We start from the raw sequence: 24,001 nt of genomic DNA, 5'->3' as shown, positions 1-24,001 counted from the left end.
ACTGTTTGAGCTAACGTAACAACGGCAGGAACTGCTTCGATAGTGTTTGTGAGGACCTTTTTGATTACAGATTTGAAAACATCGTTGCTTGCTTTAAAAGTAGCACAATTCATTATGTCAAACCTTGGAAAGTATCTAGATATCCCTGCCCTAATGCCAAAGGAACTGGCAACTGAATATGTGTCGCCGTTTGATGTCTATGTCTGGACCACTGCGTAAAAAGGAGGGTTTCTGCCCCGTTACTTCTCTTCTTACTTCTATAAGAATAAAACACGGAGGACGGAGATCTCTTTTTCTCCCCCTCTTCTCCCCGCTGCAGCCTAGCAGCTGATCTCAGAGCACGCTCCCCTCTCCTGCAGGGTGGCGTGGTCAGCTGCAGCTCACAGAATCAGCCCCCTGCAAAAACAGCGCTGGAAAGAGCAAATAGAGCGAAATGAGGCATGGCTAAAATGCAGGATCTTTTTGGTATTTTTTTTTAATAGTTTTTATAGGTGTTGCTATCTGTTTTGTGTAGCGTGGTTCTACAAGCAAGTCAATGCATTCATTGGGTGGTATCAGAGAGTTACACGGGTCTGTAAATGCAATGAAAACAATTGGCCACAGCAAATCATTTATATTAAACATGTAATTTTTACTTTTGAATACATCAGTACAAAGGATGTATTGAATCATTTAAGTGATATATGTGTACACCAGGGTTTCCGCTAGGATTTTTTCTCGCCGGTCAAATGTCCGGGCAGAATTTATTTTACCGGACAAATTTGAAACTTACCGGTCATATTTCAATAATAATAATAAGAGTTGTGTAGCAGAGTTTCCGTAAGCAGGTAATTTACCGGACTATGAGCAGATATGCTTCAGTTTACAACTCAGTTCACGGGCTCATTTTTATATTGCTTCAGTTTTACTTCCTCCTGACTGCTTTTCTGTTGTGTTTTGTTTCTTTTTGGTTCTGTCTTTGTTTTTGTTTTGTTTGTCTACCCTCCCTCCCAAATGTAAAGCGTCTTTGGGTTCAGAAAAGCGCTATATAAAATTGATATATTATTATTATAATCGTAACAGATCGAAAAAATTCAGATACATTTTTCAATAAATGATTCCACAAACAACAAACAACATAATTATTACATTCAAACAAACTACTTGTAGTAGATAACGTACATTATTCAGAAGTTTACATCAACTTGGAATAATAATACGGGAGAAACGGATCCTCTCTTTTCCTCTCTCTCTCTCCTGACAGCCCGTCAGTTTCTCATGCAGCTCCTGCAGCTCGCTAAATAGAGGGCGGGGCTTCAGGTGATTATGCAGAGCTGCATGTCTCGGTCAGACTCAGCAGCCGATCTGATCTCTCTCTCGCGTCCGGTTACACTTCACTCGCGTTTATGTCCATACCGATCAGATCCAGCTCTCCTGATCGGCCTTTATAGAGAGCACCGATCAAACTATTAAGAGTGAATATCGGCCGATAATGACCGGCGGCCGATCGATCGGAGCCTCCCTAATTATTACCAGACATTTTGACCGTCAGGTTTTGAATTTACCGGTTTTTTATAAATTTTACCAGCTAAAAACCGGTAATTACCGGCTAACGGAAACCCTGGTGTACACATATAAATCATTAGTCAAAAAAGGGCTACATTTGATTTAATTAAAAGGTATAATATGTGGTAAACTGAAGAGCCGTTTGGGAGCCGAAAGAGCCGGCTCTTCTTGGTGAGCCGAGCCAAATGATCCGGCTCACCAAGAGGAGCCGGAATTCCCATCACTAGTGATAGTCCGCGGCCTTTGTACTCCTCCACACCAGGTGTGCGCCGGCTGTGCGCTGCGATTGGATGACGTCAATCCAATCACCATCTTCAGAGGCGGACCAGAAGATGGGCAGCCAATGACGTCAGGGCTACTGCCCAGTTTATTTACATATTACACGCACATCTGAAAACACTCACAGGCAGATTAATGAGCAGACAGAAACAGCAACCGTAACAGACAGTAAAGATGCTTTGAAGATGAAGATTATTCATACACAATTTAATCCACAAATAAAATGTTCCATTATTGTTTGTACATAGGATCAACCTTTTTGATCCCTTGTTGAAAAAAAGCAACCTTGCAATATAGTTTAAAAAACCAACCTCTTCCTTTACCAGCTGCAGCATTCAAGACATGAACACATGAATGTATAAATAAAGAAATCCAATAACATAACATATGTATTCTTATTTGAGCAAATTTGCATACTTTTGTTAAACATGACTTTTACTTTTACCAAACTTCTAGACTTTTTAATTTAATAAAACATCTTAATATTTCCTTCCGCGCTGTTAAATTAAGCAAACATCCCTCAAATGTTTTCCTATTTTGATTCCAAGTCCGCCAAAACAAATCTTCCTCTCGCCCATCCTGGCTGCCGTCTGCTTTTCATCTGGAAGCAGCGGACAACCAGATGTGCTAAAGCTTTTTAGTTTGAACATTTTATTTGTGGGGGTTTATGAGTAATATGGAGTGGACCACTTGGGGAAGCATGGTATACATAGACATCAGGTTCTTATATAAGACATATAAGCTATATAAGCTGTCTGAGTCTCACTGACAAACAAGGCCCAGTTTACAGTGCTAGGCCAGCTGGGTGCTCGAGGGCCTGGAAGGTAATCAATCATTTTGAAGAATTTACAGCCGTTGATTCAAGTGGAGAGCTGATGTGTTTGGTGGTGAAACTGTCTCTTATTGCTGATCTCACTTTCAGAGCCAAAGTTAGCGCCAGACTCTCAAACATCAGTTAACATCTAGAAATAACCATATAGCAGGACCTCTACACTTAAACTGTATCTTAATATTCATTAAAGGGACAGTAATTCTACTCAAAATCGGACGTCAAAGTTCTTCTTTTGCGATTGAGAGGAAACCGAGAGATCCATTTATAACTTTGATTATATCATGATTTTGGTATGGAATCTGTGATGTTACTTTTATATTCTGAGCATTTTGGATTTATATTCCCCATCATTATGTCCAACCAAATTTGAAGTCTATTTTAGTGGTAAAACTGTCCATTCCTAACCCCAACCCTATTGCTCGTTTTACCTTCAGAGCCATAGTGAATGCCTGACGATCAAACTCCAGTCACTTTAGGCAAAAAATATCTCAAATCCACAAACTTTACCGATATGATGTCTAATTTGTATATATGATATATAAAACCAGTCAAAAGAGATTAAAAGTCATCATGATTCATGTGTAGTCCTCAGCCATTTAGTTTAGTCCACTATTTGGATATTTGTTTAACAACTGCTGCCTTAAAGGTGGGGTAGGTAAGTTTCAGAAACCGGCTCGAGATACACTTTTTGTTATATTCCATGGAATGCTCTTAACATCCCGATAGCAATGAATATCTTAAGTGCTTTGACAACAAATCCATAAAAAAATGTCATCTGTAGAAGCCGTAATACTGTAAAAAGTACAAAAGGCCTACCTGCCTGTCAGCCTTCCATCGGGGCACAAACTTATCTCGTGCCCTCATTGGTCATGTGCGCGTTCGTGTGTGTTGGGGGAGGGGCTCTATAAGCAAGTGGCAGATTTTCTCCGGTTGTGTATTTTCAAATTCTAGCGATCTCGAGCCGGTTTCTCAAACTTACCTACCCCACCTTTAAGCTCTTTTAAAGAGAGACCTTTTTTTACCCATCATAAGATACTATTTCCCAGTCTTTTCCGTATGCACGGGGAACAAAACTTGTTATGAGGTCAAACTTTATATTAAACAGGCATTTTGAAAGATGTAAAGTTCAGTGAGCTCTTAAAGTTTGAAAAGCGAGTAAGTGGGAGCATTGATCTTGGACTATGATATCTGGGGAGGCTCAGTGGATAGGCTCAGTGGATAGTGTGCTGAACTTTGAATCAGGGGATAGCAAGTTCGAGTCCCACTGCAGTCAGCATGTCGTTGTGTCCCTGAGACACTTCACCCCAAATTGCTCCTGTGGGGATTGGCCACAGTATTGAGTATGTAAGGCTCTTTGGACAAAAGCGTCTAACAAGTATCATGTAATACTAATCTGTCATTTCTGCTATTCTACTCTAAATTATTAATAGTTTTGCCTTCAGGTGAAGCTTCGACATGGGAAGCCTGCCAGTTGAAATCCTACTCTTTGCCACTTCAAGACGCGACATTTCCATTCACCAGAACCTTCCCGAAAGTGTGTCGTGCGCTCACACGGTGGCTCCTTGTGTTTATGGCCGACACCCTCAATGGTCTGGGACACTCTCTTAAAAATACAGTTCATTATTTTCAGTGTGGGAGTGTCTCAGTGGTGTTCCAGTCCTTATTTTTCCCGAAAACACAGACCGAGGGCTCTGTTCGGTGTCTATGATGTTGTCTGCAAATTATAGGTTTCTCCCTAATTTGTTCAAATAAAGCTGATGACAAAACGTTTCTGTTCTGCGAGTTTTGGAAAAATAAATTCAGCTACTGAAGGCTGTGTCAGGCCAGGAAAACTATGAGTTGCTTGACGTTGTTGATTGATTCACCGCTGGGCTGGTCTTAATGTGGAGTTTGGTGAGGTTATTTCTGCTATAACTTGTCAACATTGAAATTAGAGACGGCTCATGCTGGTTTCTCTGTAGTTTTATAGTTAGAAGAACAACATTGTGTTTCTCTATGAAGCTACAAGAACTTGGATCTTTCAAAAGTCTCTATCTTCTAGCAATTATTGTGCTATATATAGCTATTACATTAATGAAAGGTCCCCTATTATACTGTTTTTCATCAATATATTATAGCTCTCAGATATATATACAAAACATGTATCTGAAGTGTTCGTAACACCAAACAGATCATTGTAGCATTACCCATAATCCCCTTTGTTTCAGCCCTGTTTCAAAAGTGCTGATTCTCTGTCTGTTACTTTAGATGAAAACAAGGAGCCCCTCCCCACGCCCCTCTGAGAGAGATTTGGTTACAAAGAACACACTGGTGCTCTAGAGGAGATTCAGGTGATAAGGTGGGGGGGGGGGGTTACCTTGGTTGCTGATTGGCTAATGGTTACGCAAGCCAACACATCGTTATGACATCATAAAGTGGCCAAAATCTGATCAGCTCATTTTCAGACAGGTTTTTATATAAATGGATCAGGACAAAAAGAGAGAGAATCTTTGTTCCTGAAACTTTCAGAGTCTCTTTCCACAGAGGGGACACATGTTGATGTAGAAGAGACATGAAGAAGAGGGGACACATGTTGATGTAGAAGAGACATGAAGAAGAGGGGACACATGTTGATGTAGAAGAGACATGGAGAAGAGGGGACACATGTTGATGTAGAAGAGACATGGAGAAGAGGGGACACATGTTGATGTAGAAGAGACATGGAGAAGAGGGGACACATGTTGATATAGAAGAGACATGGAGAAGAGGGGACACATGTTGATGTAGAAGAGACATGGAGAAGAGGGGACACATGTTGATGTAGAAGAGACATGAAGAAGAGGGGACACATGTTGATGTAGAAGAGACATGGAGAAGAGGGGACACATGTTGATGTAGAAGAGACATGAAGAAGAGGGGACACATGTTGATGTAGAAGAGACATGAAGAAGAGGGGACACATGTTGATGTAGAAGAGACATGGAGAAGAGGGGACACATGTTGATGTAGAAGAGACATGGAGAAGAGGGCACACATGTTGATGTAGAAGAGACGTGGAGAAGAGGGGACACATGTTGATGTAGAAGAGACGTGGAGAAGAGGGGACACATGTTGATGTAGAAGAGACATGGAGAAGAGGGGACACATGTTGATGTAGAAGAGACGTGGAGAAGAGGGGACACATGTTGATGTAGAGGAGACGTGGAGAAGAGGGGACACATGTTGATGTAGAGGAGACATGAAGAAGAGGGGACACATGTTGATGTAGAGGAGACATGAAGAAGAGGGGACACATGTTGATGTAGAAGAGACATGGAGAAGAGGGGACACATGTTGATGTAGAGGAGACATGAAGAAGAGGGGACACATGTTGATGTAGAAGAGACGTGAACAAGTGGGTTTTGCATAATAGGTGACCTTTAACACTCTTCTGTGGCTTTTTATCTAGAAGTTTGTCGGAGTCTGCTAATCCCATTCTTTTGGTTATTCCGACAGAGTTCTGACCCCAGACCTGTAACCCAGCCTCCTGCAGATTTCCGAAGACTATAGGCGCTTTCACACCGGAGTACTTTTCCCCGTACTTTTCCCCGTACTTTTCCCCGTACTTTTCCCCGTACTTTTCCCGTTTATGATGATTTTAATTAAATCGCATCCATTCCCTTCTCTAGCTTTTTAACTTTAACTCAGAACGGGTACATGGACCTTTTGTTTTTGTTTACATCTTGTCCATAGGCTAAAACTGAGGCTAATTTTCACCTTGGCAACATTATATTGAGAAGACATTTTCTAATTAAGCTTGTGTGATTGATTGATTGATTGATTGATTGATTGATTGATTGATTGATTGATTGATTGATTGATTGATTGATTGATTGATAGATTGATTGATGTAGATTATTAATGGCCTCTGTGTAGATTTCAGCTGCTGTTTCCAAGGTCCAGAATAAACTGTCAACCTCATAATGTGACGACTTAAATGGGAGCATCTAGCCCAAAACGAGCAAAAAAGGAATGACCACACATGAAAAACAGATTGCTGTAGGTATTGGATTTTGACACTTTCACATAAAAGTCATGCATTTTCACTCTTTTGTACAAAAAGTCCCCAGTAAATGTGTTTTTAACTCATTTGGTGGCACAGAAAAGTCCACGGTGGATGTTTTTATTGCCCTCTGTATGGCACAGGCCGTCCCTTTGCATTTCGGGCACACAAATAAACATCACCATGGTGAAGCCGCTCTGAATATCCTCAGATCCTACAAATAGAAACACTGGGAATCGCTTGCTAACGACATGATGATGGATGGAGAAATGCCAGTCCAGTAAAACAGCTTTATGAGAACACTTTGGCACCACTTCCTTCATTCTTCAGCCACGAGGACTGAAATAAGTATCAACTATATCCAATGTTGAATGAAATCATTTCATTTGTTTTTATTATTTCTCAATCGCGGATTTTTGTACATGTGGTACTTTTTAAGGCACTTAATTTGAATGGTTGCAGCTGTAACTGGGAACACATCGTTCTCGCCACTTTATTTGATTCAATATGTCTTTTAATTGGTTCAATTCCCCTCTAATCTCCCCAAGACTCCAACTCCAATGTCGTAAATTCCATGTCTCTTCTTCATCAACATGTGTCCCCTCTTCTTCATGTCTCTTCTTCATCAACATGTGTCCCCTCTTCTTCATGTCTCTTCTACATCAACATGTGTCCCCTCTTCTTCATGTCTCTTCTACATCAACATGTGTCCCCTCTTCTTCATGTCTCTTCTTCATCAACATGTGTCCCCTCTTCTTCATGTCTCTTCTTCATCAACATGTGTCCCCTCTTCTTCATGTCTCTTCTACATCAACATGTGTCCCCTCTTCTTCATGTCTCTTCTTCATCAACATGTGTCCCCTCTTCTTCATGTCTCTTCTTCATCAACATGTGTCCCCTCTTCTTCATGTCTCTTCTACATCAACATGTGTCCCCTCTTCTTCATGTCTCTTCTACATTAACATGTGTCCCCTCTTCTTCATGTCTCTTCTACATCAACATGTGTCCCCTCTTCTTCATGTCTCTTCTACATCAACATGTGTCCCCTCTTCTCCATGTCTCTTCTACATCAACATGTGTCCCCTCTTCTTCATGTCTCTTCTACATCAACATGTGTCCCCTCTTCTTCATGTCTCTTCTACATCAACATGTGTCCCCTCTTCTTCATGTCTCTTCTACATCAACATGTGTCCCCTCTTCTTCATGTCTCTTCTATATCAACATGTGTCCCCTCTTCTTCATGTCTCTTCTACATCAACATGTGTCCCCTCTTCTTCATGTCTCTTCTCCATCAACATGTGTCCCCTCTTCTTCATGTCTCTTCTACATCAACATGTGTCCCCTCTTCTTCATGTCTCTTCTACATCAACATGTGTCCCCTCTTCTCCATGTCTCTTCTACATCAACATGTGTCCCCTCTTCTTCGTGTCTCTTCTACATCAACATGTGTCCCCTCTTCTCCATGTCTCTTCTACATCAACATGTGTCCCCTCTGTGCAAAGATATTCTGAAAGTTTCAGGAAAAAAGAATGTCTCTCTTTTTGTCCTGATCCATTTCTATAAAAACCTGTCTGAAAATGAGCTGATCAGATTTTGGCCACTTTGTGATGTCATAACGATGTGTTGGCTTGTGTAACCATTAGCCAATCAGCAACCAAGGTACCCCCCCCCCCCCCCCCCCCACCTTATCCCCTGAATCTCCTCCTAGAGCACCATTGAGTTCTTTGTAACCAAATCTCTCTCAGAGGGGCGTGGGGAGGGGCTCCTTGTTTTCATCTAAAGTAACAGACAGAGAATCAGCACTTTGGAAACAGGGCTGAAACAGAGGGGATTATGGGTAATGCTGCAATGATCTGTTTGGTGTTTGGAGCCAAACACTTCAGAGACATGTTTTGTATATATCTGAGTCCTATAATATATTGATGAAAACAGTATAATAGGGGACCTTTAAAGCCGACTGCGTACATTTTAGTCTGAGAGGACTCAGCTGCCCAGAGCATCACATCTGGGGGTTTTTCTCGAACAATCTCCCAAGGCAGCCAATATACCCAGATAGTGAGCTGAGAGCTGACAGAAATGAAACGCTTGTTACACTGGAGACCGCTTGTGGCTCTAAGGGCATCCTGACCCTTCCCTTTATCCCCCCAGGTGGGATCTGTCACAACTAAAGAAGACGTTCCTATAATCTAATCATCCGGCGTGCAAAGCTAAAATATCCCTAAACAACATTCACACTGCGATCGCCAGACAGAGATTACTTGAAGGGAAAAAGCGATACCGGGGACCTTTTGAGCTCCAAAGCGTCTGTGATGGATGTTGAACCTCAGTGTGGCCCACCCACACAGGAGGGAGGACGGGGGTGAGGAGCGCAAGCTGCTGAGAGCCGGTGCACACGGTGGAACAGTTAGAACCGCGGAGGCAGATTTATCTGTGGTATTTGTCCAGGGAAAACCCCGCAACCATGCCTTGAATCTAAGTTGCATGATTTAGAAAACACCTCTTGAAGGAACTGTCTTGGTGTAAAAACGAATTAACCTTTGTGTCGTGAAGCCTCCATCAAGGTAAGGAGGCTTTACAACCCGAAACAGAATTTTTCCGTGATAACTTTTCATAGTAAAAGCGAACTGCTCTGTGTGGCCGTACAGAAGCAAAAGAGCTGAATGCTAATGTAAGCTTGCTAGCATGCTCCCAACCTCAATTGCTTAATATTTAATGGTCTTAGTTTGCAATGCTACCCTGCTAACACAAAGTGCAGGTTTATGGTTCTTAAACACCCTTTTGACACCATAATGGCGCTCATTTGATTTTTATAAATGTGTTCCTATGGGGCATTAATATCTGTGCCAAATGTAATGCCAAGCGGTCGAATAGTTATTGAGAAATTTCACTCAGAATTACAAATATCAACGTCATGGTGGGGAGATCACCACATTCATGATTATTTAGGATTTATTATGAATATTCGTGCCAGATTGTGAGCACATACATCATGGAGAAGATGTATACTAATATGTAACATATTTAAATGGATAAGTAAACATTTTAACTATTCAGGTTAATCTTATCCATGAATGTCCGTACAAAAGTCCTTCCTTTAATCCCAGAACTAGAATAAAGAACGCTAGCATGGCTAAAGACTTTAGGAAAAGTTTCATGGAGATAATCTTATAACCTTAAAACCTTACCAACTTCCTGTATAATTGATATCATAGCTCTCTGGTTGATTCTTGAGGTCTGGCCACCAGGCGCAGAAATCACTGAGTTGTTAAAGACAAGTTCTGTCTCAGTCGTGACTTTAATTTGTGTTCCCCCCCGGGCCTTCCTATTTATCCCTGTGTTTCTGTAGCAGCCTGGAGAAAAGCCTGACAGCTAATCCAGGGAGGAACATTTCCCCATTTATTTCTCGCCTTTAATTACTTTGACGGATGCTTTCCTTCCAAATGGACTTTTATAAAGAAGTCAGCGAGAGCTTAGCTAATGTGTTCCAGCATTGGGAATACTCCACTGAAAGCTAAAGTGAGCAGGTGTGCCATTTCATGCTCTACTACATTTCAAGAAGTAGTCCCTCATGCAAAAGTAATTAAGACAACATGTCTTAACATGAGGATGAAATACTAAGCTTCAGTCATCCAGGAAGTGAAGTGCTGGAATGCACCATTGCATTTGCTCAGCTGCCCCCCTGAGCTCAACTCATCCAAGACAAGCAACAGCGAGCTCCCCTTTCTCGAAGCCAAGGAAACCCCTTGTCGGATGCACAAGTGGAAGGAAATGGCTAATGTATAGGCTGGGGGCTCAGGGGATTCCATTTCTGGGAAAAGGGGGGGCGATACAGAGTTTGAACAAGTGAGTGTTTGTGTCAAGGCCGTGAGCGTCTGGCTGATAGAGAACAGACAACACACTGAGGAGTTGTGTGCGATCAAGACAGATAGTGAAAGATAGACGAAGAGAGATCTTTAGAAACAGAAACCGAGACGCCGAGAATAGAGATAGAAAGTGCTTTCATGAGGCACATCTAGTTTGAGTCAACCGGTGCATAGTTAGACAGTGTGTCCTTATCTTCCCTCTGTGAAGTTCTTAGAAAGGCTCAAAGAAAGACAAATGAACCACATCTTTCCATTTTAGATTTTTTTTAATGATTTAAAAACAAATACCCTGACCCTGGATATAGAAATGTAAAATAACCTGCATGAAAAAAGTTTCAAAAACAGTTCTTACAGAGCAAACACAATGAAGACAGTTGGTCAGTTTCAGGCACTTGGATCCACGTTTGTCATGCTACACAAGAAAAGTATTTCTTTGGTCCTTTCCCTTTCAATCAGGTCAGCTGAAACCACAGACAGAACAAAAACAGCTTTCTGGTTTCGTACAACTTATATACATTTCATTAAAAGACCCAATGCAAGTCCCTATCAGACAACGAACTGGAAAAGTTCCTCCGTCACAGAACAGCCCTTCATCTTTTTTTCCACCTTGGTTATAAAAAGATAACAGAATAAAAATGGTAATGGCTCGAATTGGATTCCAAATGTTTAACAGCATTGTGAATCAACATAACTTAGTGGAATGGTTTTGATATAATATTTGGCAAACAAAAAGTAAATGAATTCCTTTTTGTCCATGATGGGCCCGCAACCAAAAATAGCCACATTGCTAATGAGGCACAGAGCTCTCGTGTGAATGCTCAGCGTACATCAACGTAAAGTTAAAATGGGAAGCTTGCTTAAATCACACCCTAAAAGTCATTGCTCAACTGCAAGGAAGCCATGTTCGATAAGAGTTGCACGTAAGCATGGGTGACTGGACCTGTGCCACGTAATAATTGCTGAAGTTGACGTCTCTGACATAGGGGGCAGGCTGGTAGTAGCAGGTGATGTTGGACAGAGCGGGGATTGCTATCTGTTCGGCCATTACACGCAAAGCCAGCGCGGAAATGAGTGCCAGCGTCTGTCGGCGCTCGTGGCCCATCAGACACACGGTGCTCTCGTCCACCACGCGCCGCAGCGTCACCAGGCACTCGTAGCGCTTGTGCTCCATGCCGACGAAGTGGTTCTGCAGATAGCCCTCCAGTTTCCGCTGCTGCACGCATATGTCTGGGAAGTCGATGAAGAAGCGGGAGCACATGTAGCGCTGCATCTGTTTCATCTGAGTCTCGGAGTCCGGTCTGAAGCCACGCGTCAGCAGGTGGCAGTACTTCAGCAGCCCGCCGCCTCGGATCTCTTCTGGGCTGCGGGTGGCAATAGTCCTGGAGTAAAGGTGACCCAGAGCCTCATCAAAGTCTCCGTACATGCTCTCGCCCTGCACCGTCGGGTGGAAGGTCTCGGACATGGCCGTCTCCGAGCAGCGGTCGAAGAGCAGCAGCGAGTCCAACGTGATCTGGAAGGAGTCGACGCTGAATTCAAACTGCCTTCTCAGGGAGTCCACGAACTTCAGCTCCACGTTCTTGCCGGAGTTGTTGGACAGCGAGATGAGGCTCCAGCGGTCCGTGTCGTTGCAAACTTTCACCAGTTTCTGCACGTAAGCTTCCTTCAGGGCGAGGGCTGTGATTCGCTCCCTGCACACGCCTTCTGGCAAGAAATCCACCAGGCAGTCAAGCACCACGTCCTTCACCACCCGGAAGGTTTTGTCATCAGTCAGCTTCAGGCCAAAGATCAGGTCCAGGTCTTTGTAGCCGAGGCCGTTGTCCTCGTGCAGCACGTGGCTGGCTGCTGAGCCGTTCAGCTTAACGTCACAAACCCCAACGCCTCGCTCCTCCAATCGAGCCCTGACCACCTGAAACACAGACAGAGGGAAAGCTCAGCGATGGATATCCATAAAAAGACAAGAATCACAAGTAGCGTACAGAACATACGAGTATGTACATGCAAAAAGAGAGGCGCTTTCTCCTTGCTGCTCCAAATAAAAAAGATCCTAAGTGCTGTCGTTTTATCATACGAACCCTGAGGGGGGATCAATCCGATTGAATGAAGGCAGAATGATTACATGTTACTTGTTAGACGCTTGTATCCAAAGCGACACTGTGGACAATCCCCACAGGAGCAATTTGGGGTGAAGTGTCTCAGGGACACAACGACATGCTGACTGCAGTGGGGTTTGAACCTGTGCCCCCCTGATCCCAACACCAACGCACTAACCCACTGCACCACACGCCTCCCCCTTATGAGTCATGAACACACTGCTAACTTTATTGCGAAAGTTCAAGTCAATACACTTTCGTGGAAATGTAATTCCTGAAATGTGCTGGTAGAACAAACGAAAGAGAACATTAAACGTCTAAAAAACGAAATGAAGTTACAACTTCAAAAGTGTGTTATCAATAAATAAGGAAGTATTTACACTCGTCTTTAGGAAAGATAAACCATGTATCTGTCAGGAGGAGCGTGTGAGTGATTCCCGGCAGGCTTTCAGTATGAGTTTGATAACAAAGCATCTACTTAAAGGCTGTCAGGATGAGTATGAGGTAATTAACCATAGCTAATCCTTGAGTGACAATTCCCTACACACTGCACAGTACACCACAAAAGAGTTGCATATCTGATTTGGCGCACTTATCTCTGCAGATGAGGTAAAAGCAACATCAGCATGACAGAGATAAGCTGTGGGAAATTGCAAGTCAGTGCTTGTCTGCTGCAGGAGACTTTAAACATAAAGAAATACAATTTCAGCTGTGAGCTTTTAAACGTGTGCCCTATGACAAAATTGAGACAAGGTGTTTTCTGCAAGGTTTAACACGTTATCGGAACACACTCTACGGTGCACTGGGAAACCCTTGGGAAAACGTTTGAGCTACAGCCAGCTGAAATGTTTATGCTTCCCGTCTGTCGCATCATTCATAAGAAGAGAAAAACATCGTAAGGCCAAATCTGAAGAAATCCAAAGCACAGCTGTGGGTTATGAAACTCTTACTTAGCCATAGGGATATGTTATTGTGCTGCCAGCTATCAATGTACTCAGCAGGGTAATCCTATTAGAATGTATTTTAGACGCTAAGATTTGAAAATGCAAGGTGTAAACTTAATCCGACAAATCCCTTTTTAATAACGCTTCAACACTTGGCTGCTACAAAGGGAAATCCTTGTGCCAATTGTAATGCAACACTAACATGTCTTCATAAAACACTCTGGATTGTCTGGTATATTTTGTTGTTTTAAGCTTGACTTACAAACTCAAGCCATAAAAATGCAGGAAGAATAAAAGAAGTAAGACAAGGAAGTTATTATTTTATGTCACAAATATTTAACCCAGTCTCACGGTATTTCATGTTATAGTCACGACATTTAATCTATTGATTCGTGTTCACCAACACGATTTCCCCCTTTTTTTCGTGTCACACAGAACGATTTTAAAAGCAATGTATTTCTATTGGTAGTATGTTTCGTGCCTGCAACACGTCTGAAAAAGAAATGGGGCTCAGAGCCTCAGGATACTGAAATCTGTATTTTTTGTAATCTTTTTTTCCTTCTAATTTGTTATTCTTTTCTAAATAACACCCTGTTATTTACTCACCAATAACACACAATTGTCCTTGCTTTTATTTATTTGTTTAATTCCATAATCTCTGGCTTTTTTGGCGTCCGTCAGGAACTGAATTTCAAAATAAAAAATAACCGGAAACAGACGTAGCATCATTGCGATACACAGCCACTGAACTGATTACCCAAGATCCTCAGCTATGGTTTAAGCTCGCTGATTGGATGTTTTAGCCGCAATGCATGTAGGGATATGGTGTTCATGCCATATCAAATCCGAAAAACGTTTTTTTAAAAGAAAATAATACTTTATTCCGAGTGTTCTTGCTTTTCTCTTTGAAAGTCATCACATAATGGCATTGTAATACACGGTTCGGCTGCATTACATATTACAGATCTGCCGTAGTTCTTTATTTATAGAGCCCTGATCAGAAGACCTTTGGAAAAACTGGAAGAAATGCCGCCGAAACTGAATACTTGACGTGGATCATAAATATATCAACAATTAAACAACATCTTCAATTTCTCTTCACACAATACGTCTCCTTTCAGTATCAACACTAATTTGGCTGACTTTTACATTTGATCTAATTCGTAGATAGGTTATATTTACACCATAACGGTGCACAGCTGATAGAAAAGGACTGTAGTTTTTAAAGATATTACTGATTTAATTTTGAATGTAAGAATGTAAATACTGAGTCTGAAATAGTATAGCAATATGCTGTAAACTTATGTGAAAACATGAATAAAACTACACATCTTCAGATGTTGTACATACATAAGTGTCCTACACTAATAATACACAGTTATTATGGCTGTGTGTACCTTGTGTGCACCGCCTAGTGGTTAAAGCACGTTATTGAATTATTGTTTTTATGTGTTATATTTGATTAAAAAAATATTAAGAGTACATACTTTCATAGGGGGAAAGTAGAAGGTCTGTGATAGAAATATAGAATATAAAAAATCAAGAGGATACTATAAATGATCTCTACAATAAAACAGTTTAGTGCAGGATGTACAAAGATATTAATATGAGGATGTGCAAAACAGACAAACGAATTAACCTTTATTTAAACATTAAATAATACTTTAGATTAAGGTCTTCTTTTAAATAAGAAAAAAGCTTTGGGGATACCTACAGATAAATATTAAGCCTGACAAAGTACTTGAATGTTAACTATGTTGAAGCACTTATTTTAACTGATATTATACACATTAATTATACTCTTATGTATGTAGATAGTATAAGAAATGTGCAGAATATGACAGTTTAATGGCGCTATACCACCAATAGAAATACATTGCTTTTAAAATCGTTCTGTGTGACACGAAAAAAAGGGGGAAATTGTGTTGGTGAACACGAATCAATAGATTAAATGTCGTGACTATAACACGAAATGCCGTGAGACTGGGTTGAAATATTTTCTGCCTCACCTAAACTTTAGTAATCTCTTACATTTCCTAATTTTTTCACAAACAATGGTGGGTAGAAGCTAGGGGTGTAACGGTTCACAAACATCTCGGTTCGGTACGTACCTTGGTTTTTAGGTCACGGTTCGGTTCGGTACGTTTTCGGTACAGCAGAACAAATTATCACAAAACATAAAATATATATATATTTTTTTTAATTATCATTAAACTGTGAATAATGTATTCACTCAAATAAATATAAAATATAATAAAATAAAATAAACATTAAGGTGCAGATTTTCGATGAACTGAAATAATCTGTATTTTAACTGTACTGTACTAGTACCTAAGCAGCCAGCTTGACATTACACACGTGTACCGAACCGAAGGGCCCATACCGAATAATTTCGGTACTTAACAGGTGTTGGAAGGCATATGTTCTCATTTAAACTAAGCCATGCTAGCTGCTTACCCTACAATGTGTATGCTAACACAGGCTAGGCCAAAACACCCTATTCCTGTCCTGTACTGAACACAAAAACATTAACTGAGTTTCAATCTTCTCATCTCACAAGCAAATGTGTGTATTTACCAAAATATACAAATAATATTCTACAGTTGTGATAGAAAAGAAAAGGACTTAAGTGCAAATGAACTCCAAATCCAATGAAAAAATGTGAGTTTAGCTGGTCAAAAGTGCAGAAAGGTGGATTGTTTTCGCCTATGCAGTAAGGGATATACTCAAAGCAGTATTTGGTCTGACCTCACACTTAAAACAGTTGGTCTGAGTTAACGGCACGCCATAATCGGCCCATCTGGGGGTCTCTTAAAGGGGAGTATGAGGAAACCCAGCTCACATCCCCCATCCTTCAGCACTCATTAAACAGGCCGGTTCATTTCCCAGATCACGCAGCAGCATCTGGCGAGCCGGGCTGAAGGGGGAGACACTTCCGCTGACGTTTTAGTCACAGAAATCTTGTGAAATGAGCCGCAAACACACCAGACTGTCTGGTGTTGACAACGCCTTGGCGACACATAGCAGTCTGTCCACTTTCCTTCTCCATTCTCAATAGTTTCCTTGAGTAGTTCATTTAAGCTGCGGCCTGGATGTGTTTTTATTATTGCAGTTTGAAATGACCCAGCCATTTACCAGCCCAAAGACGCATAGGACGCCAATAAGAGCTCACAGTGAGTCAGAAGATCCCTCCGCCAAGGACACAGAGACGGAGAATAAGGAATTATGAGACCCTGACCTTTCTTTTTATAACTAAACTAACCAGAGCCAGCCAGTCATACAGGAGCTCTACAGGCAGACAGTGGGTTTTTATGAGATTTAAAAAGCCTCCTTAAATTCCAATGGGTTATATGGGAAGTTCTAGTCATTTAATTGGTAGCGGTAATAGCAATTGTAGATATCAAGGGCTTTTTGAGTAGTTATAAGTCCGAACCAACATAATCACATTTTAATTTTGACTTATCACAGTCATAATTAAAGAAGTCGACAATCCATTCCTACAGGTGGAAATATTCATCATTGTGGATCAATGTAGCTTGAATTTCTCAACTGTTACCGTTGACTTCTATTCAAACTGAATTACAGATAACTATACTATATATGAACCAATGTTGATGTGTTATGACTCAAAGTCCGCATATGCATTATGCATAAGATATCTAAAATTCATCTCTCATTAGTCAAGATGTTAAATATTTATATCAACAATTGATTAATTTAGAGTTTTAATCTTCATAGTGGATTTTGGTAACAACATTTTCTCTAAATAATAAAATGATGGGTTTCATTAAGTCCACACATCCATAAGGTCATTTGGACTATTTCTTTCTCAAGAGTGTAAATGTCCATCGTAGATACCTGTAAATAAATGACTTCCCAACTTTGACCATTGACTTGATCAAAAAATCTATAGTTCAGCTTTGAATTCAAAGCTGACACATCAATATTGTAAGTTTGACTAGTTGCAGTTCCAATGGTAATATGATACGGTTCAAATAGATTAGTAACATGTCAAAATAGTTTTTACAGATATCTTAAAATATCATTAAAATGTGTCAATCACTACTATTCAGCCATACTGAAAGGTCTCACACTTTGGAGGTAACTTCCCCTTTTTTCTCAGACCAGAGTGAGGCTGAAACGTGATGCTGTTACTCCTCCATGTGATGTTTTCAGCGAAGGATCTGCTTCAAGGGTTCACAGATATTTGAATGTCTTTAAATTAGTTGTATCAGATCCTGGAGCCAGCCGTGTAAGATACAAACCTGTGGCAGTGAAAGCTATGGTATGAAAAGTCATCCTTATTTCCTGTGATAGCGCCTTGTGATTAAATAGTAAAAACAAGCTATTCACTATCTTGCTTTACGCCCATGCAGCCAAAATGAAAATAACTTTAACTATATCACACATTGGAAAGTACAGTGTAGTACAATCTGTGTCTCTAACAGTAGATTTTATCCTACAAAATTGAACTTAGCCAAAATGTTTAAAGGTCAACTCCCTCTACTTGACTTACTGACGTCTAATTACCTCCTCCAGGGAACTTATGTCTATTTTCTGCTTGGATGGTTGTTTGTCAGCAGGAAAAAACTACCGGCCTAATTTTAATGAAACTTGGTGTAAGGGTGTAGCTTGTGCTCTCCAAGTGGCCATACTGAACCATTTAAATGTAATGTTGTATTGGTCTTATACATTTCATATATTAACCATAGATCATAAATACCCATTGGTTTAAGCTTTCATAACTAAACTCACTAGGATTTGGCGATGTACAGTATATACACCCAAAATCACCCAAAAAGACGGATGTACACAACAATTCGCCAATCGAAGTTCTACCGGTTCAATGATCCAGCCTGAAACTAAACCACTAGTGCTGATCCACAACAATCCCAGAGAAAAATTGACTTGCTTTCCTGAATTGTTACTATTTTGAAAATGTGCTAAAGTATGAGCGGCGATAAGCCATTTTGCCATTACAAATTATCCAACTTCATCAATGGTCCAACCAGTCAAAGAGATTCCATCAGTTCCACCTACACTGTTTAATTTATGAGAAGCATTCAAATGTGCAAAAATTATAACTTGCGATCAAACTGCCAACTATTTTGTTTTACTACCCAGCAGTCTAAACTGAGCATTGGCTCCTCGGGGGAGCTTTGGGAGCATGTGGTGTCTTCATGTTCAGTCTCAACAATAGCGCAGTGAGGAGTTGGTTTACAGTCTCCTCATTTTCCACAGTGATAGGCCGTCAACCTGACCCTCCGTGTTATTGCAGGCACTAATCCACCATTCTGACTCAAATCTCCGCCGTCCACCGGGAAAGTGGAGAACTTTCTTCCAGTAGCTAAAACAATTTAGTTTGAATATGATAGCCTGCAGAGGAGGAATTAGAGACGACCCCTCCTGGTGGCCTCCATATCTCATCCCACACACACAAACCCACTGAACAGGTGACGTAACACACACACACACACCAGGTATCTGCGTTTGTCATGATGTGGTGGAAGAAGTACTATGAATATAAGTACTCAAGATTTCAAAATGTTTTTCTACAATGTGGCTTTACGACTTTGAGTAAAGTAACTTGTTTGATGAGTATTTGAGTATTTCTACACTATGGTATTACTACTTGAGTAAATCTTAGTACTTCCCCCATTGCTGCTGTGACTTTTTGACATTACATGGAGAGTACAGAGGTGTCAGTAACAGTAAAAGTCTCCTCCACAGCTCCCGTGGCTCACTCACATGCAGACCACAGACAGATGTTATTTAAATGTGGCTCTCAGACAAACCCACTGTGTGTGTGTGTGTGTGTGTGTGTGTGTGTGTGTGTGTGTGTGTGTGTGTGTGTGTGTGTGTGTGTGTGTGTGTGTGTGTGTGTGTGTGTGTGTGTGTGTGTGTGTGTGTGTGTGTGTGTGTGTGTGTGTGTGTGTGTGTGTGTGTGTGTGTGTGTGTGTGTGTGTGTGTGTGTGTGTGTGTGTGTGTGTGTGTGTGTGTGTGTGTGTGTGTGTGTGTGTGTGTGTGTGTGTGTTCCCTCGGTCACCTTCCCCCCAGTTTGTGACAAAAGGAGCCTCTCAGGTACAGACAGCTCTGTCTGCTGCGTTGTCTGAAAATAAAAAGACATTATAAAAGCGCAGACTGGTGGTTTCACATGTGTAAGCGTGAATTAAGAATGCCTCACATTACTGTCAACCATTTTCCAAAACATATCATAGTGGTTAGGATCAGTGAATGTGTTTTTCCTTCCTCCCAGGCAGCCATCGGTTTCCCCTCATGGCCCATATGGTATGAAAATCAACGTGCAGAGGCTTGAAAGCAGCCTGACAAACTCCATGACAGATAACATGCCGCCTGCTTTTGTGTCTGTCAAAAAAAAAAAAATCTATGCAATGTGACTTTTCAGATTACTTTATATTTACAGGTGCCTTGTGATTACGCATTTTGTTGTGCTACCATTTTTCATTTACCTACAGCCTTCTCTTATTAGCAAATGCACTATATTTTACTTTAACTTCTTATTGTTATATACATATTCGAATTACATTTTAGATTTGTATTGTGCATTCATAAGGATTGAATAATCTAAATCTAAAGTATTAAAGAGGCCCTATTCTGCTTTTTGGGATTTCCCTCTCTTGTAGTGTGTTATATAGGTTTGTGACATCACTACGTAACACTTGAGCTTCTATTGGCTAGCGCTCCAACATGTTGTACGTGATAGGCTAAGGGGCGGGACATCTCTAAGCGGTTGGCCAATCACAACAGAGAGGGCCAGCAAACCAATCAGAGCAGACTGGGCTCTAGTTTCAGACGGAGGGTGAATCATAATGAAGGCAGCCATGCTGAAACTGACTAGGTTTTTGTAGTTTGTTCAATTTAAATCAATATTATATCAACTTTCAAACAAGAAACATGTTTTCTTAAATGTATAATCCCCAGGCTGTGCAGAAAACAAATGTTGGATTACCTTAATGTGTGTCTTTGGACTTAAATGAAAGCCTCATTCAACATGCTGCAATGTAAGCACTTAAACAGGACTGAATTTATGACAGGAAATGTAACAAATCTTTGGGGTCTTTTGGGCTTAAGGAAAGACATGAGCTTGATGATAGGGGGCCCCTTTAATTATAGACGTCCCTGAAATGTTGTGTGTGTGAGGGTCTGTCCTCCCCACAGAAAGTATGAATCATTGTGGTGAAAATGTGAACCTGGATTACAGGAAAATACATGTAAATGTCCAGTAAAAGCCAATATGTTCCTTAATGTTTCATACCGTCATTATCTCTCGCTCATTTTCACTCCAGCTGTGAATAGAAAAATGACTTCAGGAGCATTAGTTAGTGAGCTAGTGGAAAAGAGCAGTCATGGCGTTAGATCATCCCCACTGTTATGTCTGCATGAAATGTAGGGATTAAATATATTTTAATAAACTCTGCCACTAATCCACAAATGTAAAAAAGAAAATGGAAATATATATGTCAATACATAAGAGAGACGCAAGAGGGTGTTAATTATAGAGCAACAAGTGGATTTACTGGAGTTTTCTCATGTATACATGTAATACAATTGTTTTCTAGAAGTCAAGCAAAATCACGTTTTGTATAGTATTATCTTATATCATAACCATAGAGATCATAACACACATTTACACTCAAAATTAAACTTCGGCATGCCAGGAAAAATAGAAAAAAATATATAATATAGTCTACTAAATCCAGCATTATATTACAATCTTATATCTCGTGGCATAGTAGGAGAAGAGTAGAGAAGGGCTGATTTAATAAATGTGCATTTGTTCTTGCAAAAAAATGGATTTCATGCCAAGTTTTTATTCCCTTACTCCACCGCTGGTGACATCTATATTTTATGTGTGTTATATTAAACTTAATATGATGTAAACCAAGGCAAATTCCTTGTATGTGATAACCTACTTGGCAATCAACCTGATTCTGATATTTGTTATAATAAACGTATTATGAGGCAGCTGGAAATGATAAGAACAACTACAGTTAGTTTAGAAAACTAATACAATTGGCGTTATTTCTTGCCCAAAAAGTCACATTTCCCTACGTTTTTATTCCCCTACTCCCCCACTAGACCAAACGTATTTTATATTTGTGATTATAAACTTGTTATGGAGGCAGCTAAAGGTAATAAAACACTATTAAGTACATAAAACTAAGAAAATTGCATTATTTATTGCAAAAATAAAACATGTTCTTCCCAGTTTTCATTCCCCTACTCCACCACTAGTGACAACCATATATGTGTTCAAATAAACTTATATCACACCTATTATTGTTTGAATATAACATATTCTGTATACTGAATCCAGCATTATATTACAAGTCCATCCAGGGAGTAGCATAGTACAAGAAGTGTATGATAAATTGTAGGGCTGATTTAACTTAAAGGGTTACTTCTTGCAAAAAAAGACACGTTGTATTCCCCTACTCCACCAAAAGTGACAACCTTGAGACTTTATTTTATATTTGTTATATTAAACGTATTGGTTATGCAAAAAGTCATGTTATACCCCAATCCGCCACTAGTGACAACCTATTTTGTATTTGCTGGAGGTCTCACCTGGACGATGTGCCGGGGCTGCACGGACAGAGTGGGGAAGTTCCCGCGGCCGTGGATCGGGATGCTCTCCCCCAGGATGGAGTCCAACCGCCGCACCTGATCCCAGGACAGCACGCTGACCCTCGGATTCAGCTCCGGGGCATCACCGGAGGAATCACCGGAGGACATGGTACAGGAACGGGAGCTCCACAGAGTGTATAAACGAGAATAAAAGACAATCCCCCCTACTGATGATCCGGTGATGTGAGGATAAACTGCGCGTAAAGCTGGGAAATAAAAACTCCTCTTGTGTTTTCAAAGATCTCCAAAAGTGATGTGAGAGTTTTGTGGATTCTCGGACATCTCCAAACTTCCAGTGAGTTCCGTTGAGTTTGCAAGTGTGTGTGTCTGTGTGTGTCTGCACCCTCTGCACTGACTCTCTCTGTGAACACACACCGGCTTTTTACCCAGATCCGGATCCACAGGAGCCTTCCTATTGGCTGCTCATAGATTTATTGAAGGCTTCGAGAAGACTACAGTCAGCCAACACGCACACACATTCGAGCACACACACATTCTTCCCATGCGTCAGATGATAGGTTCAAGGAGTTTAGGAAATATGGTAATTACTAGTTAAGGGGTGCAGTTCTCTTTAACTATGTACTGAGGATGGTTGCATAGTCTAGTAGAGCTATTTAAAGTGTGTTTGTGTAAACACAGCAGGAGAGTTACGTCTGCTTTAACCTTTGTGTGGTGTTCGGGTCAAATTGACCCGATTTCCATTTTCAATGAATAAAAAAATATATAAGGATATTTTCGTTCAACCTGAAACTCAATGGCCGGGGCTTATTTATTGTGAAGGTTTTTTTTTCACTTATGCAAAAATGCCCACCCGCATTTATGTCCTTCATAAGAGGTTCGGGTCAATCTGACCCGGATACAATACCAGGACAGACAGACAGAGAAAAACACACAGAAACACACAAACTAAAGACACACAAACTAAAGACACGCACACACACAATTGTATGCATAGAGAAGCTGGTTGATCCTGTTTTCCCTTGATCTTTACCCTGTGTAGTGTGTACACAAAACTATCCTAGAACATTATAAACATTTTAGATCTTCCAGAAATGTATAAACATTTTACATTTTCTCGCACTGTCCCCCCTCGCACCTGCACGCCGGAGGAGGGACTAAACAGAGACATAACCTCAGTGTAGTAACAATGTAGTGCAGAAGAACTACAATTATCTACCAACAAAATGGCCAAAAGATATTCTGCTCAGAGCCTTGGAGTGGAACAGGAAGACATTTCTGAAGATGAGGATAATGTGGAGGTAAACTCAGAATTTGACAGCAAATTGGAAGATGAACTTGACTCATAGCCAGCTGCTGGAAGACCCCCACAGCCAGCTGTGAGGTCTGTGGACCCTCAAAGGACTCCAAGACACAGACTACATGCAGCAACTGCAACAAGTACATCTGTGCTATACACACGAAGAAGTTCTGTACATCATGTGTTTCCTAAACGGACTTGCCCATTGACTCACATGATGTTCTGCAGCGTCACTTCATCAATATATTTTTATATACGGATATACTGTATTTTATGAATAGTGACTGTTAATTGTTTTTATTTGCTTTGTGTTTATATCTGTTCGATGTCATTTATATGGATGTTTCATTCTCTCTATATTTCACAGCCAAATACTTTTGGATGTGTGGTTCTTGTGTTCCAATTGCTGATAAAATGCTTTATTTCCTTCAGGGCTTTGATTATTATATGACAGATTAAAAATAATAAACATTAATGAAAAAATGTTTCATTTACATGTGTCCTAGAAAAGCATGAGCAA

General features: G+C 40.7%; 1 protein-coding gene across 1 annotated transcript; it reads right to left on the bottom strand.

The window, feature by feature from the left end:
• Window positions 1-10,787: 10,787 nt before the first annotated feature.
• Window positions 10,788-22,601, bottom strand: tent5bb (terminal nucleotidyltransferase 5Bb). The gene is made up of 2 exons (XM_034093785.2): window positions 22,164-22,601; window positions 10,788-12,446 (listed from the first exon to the last, which is right to left on the bottom strand). The coding sequence occupies exons 1-2, from the start codon at window positions 22,329-22,331 to the stop codon at window positions 11,424-11,426; spliced, it is 1,191 nt and encodes a 396-aa protein (XP_033949676.1). The 5' UTR covers window positions 22,332-22,601; the 3' UTR covers window positions 10,788-11,423.
• Window positions 22,602-24,001: the final 1,400 nt, after the last annotated feature.

The sequence above is a fragment of the Pseudochaenichthys georgianus genome, chromosome 11 (genome assembly GCF_902827115.2).
Source record: "Pseudochaenichthys georgianus chromosome 11, fPseGeo1.2, whole genome shotgun sequence".
In the NCBI taxonomy this organism is placed as follows: domain Eukaryota; kingdom Metazoa; phylum Chordata; class Actinopteri; order Perciformes; family Channichthyidae; genus Pseudochaenichthys; species Pseudochaenichthys georgianus.
The sequence above is the reverse complement of the archived record's forward strand: the minus strand, read 5'-3'. Positions and strand labels throughout refer to the sequence as shown.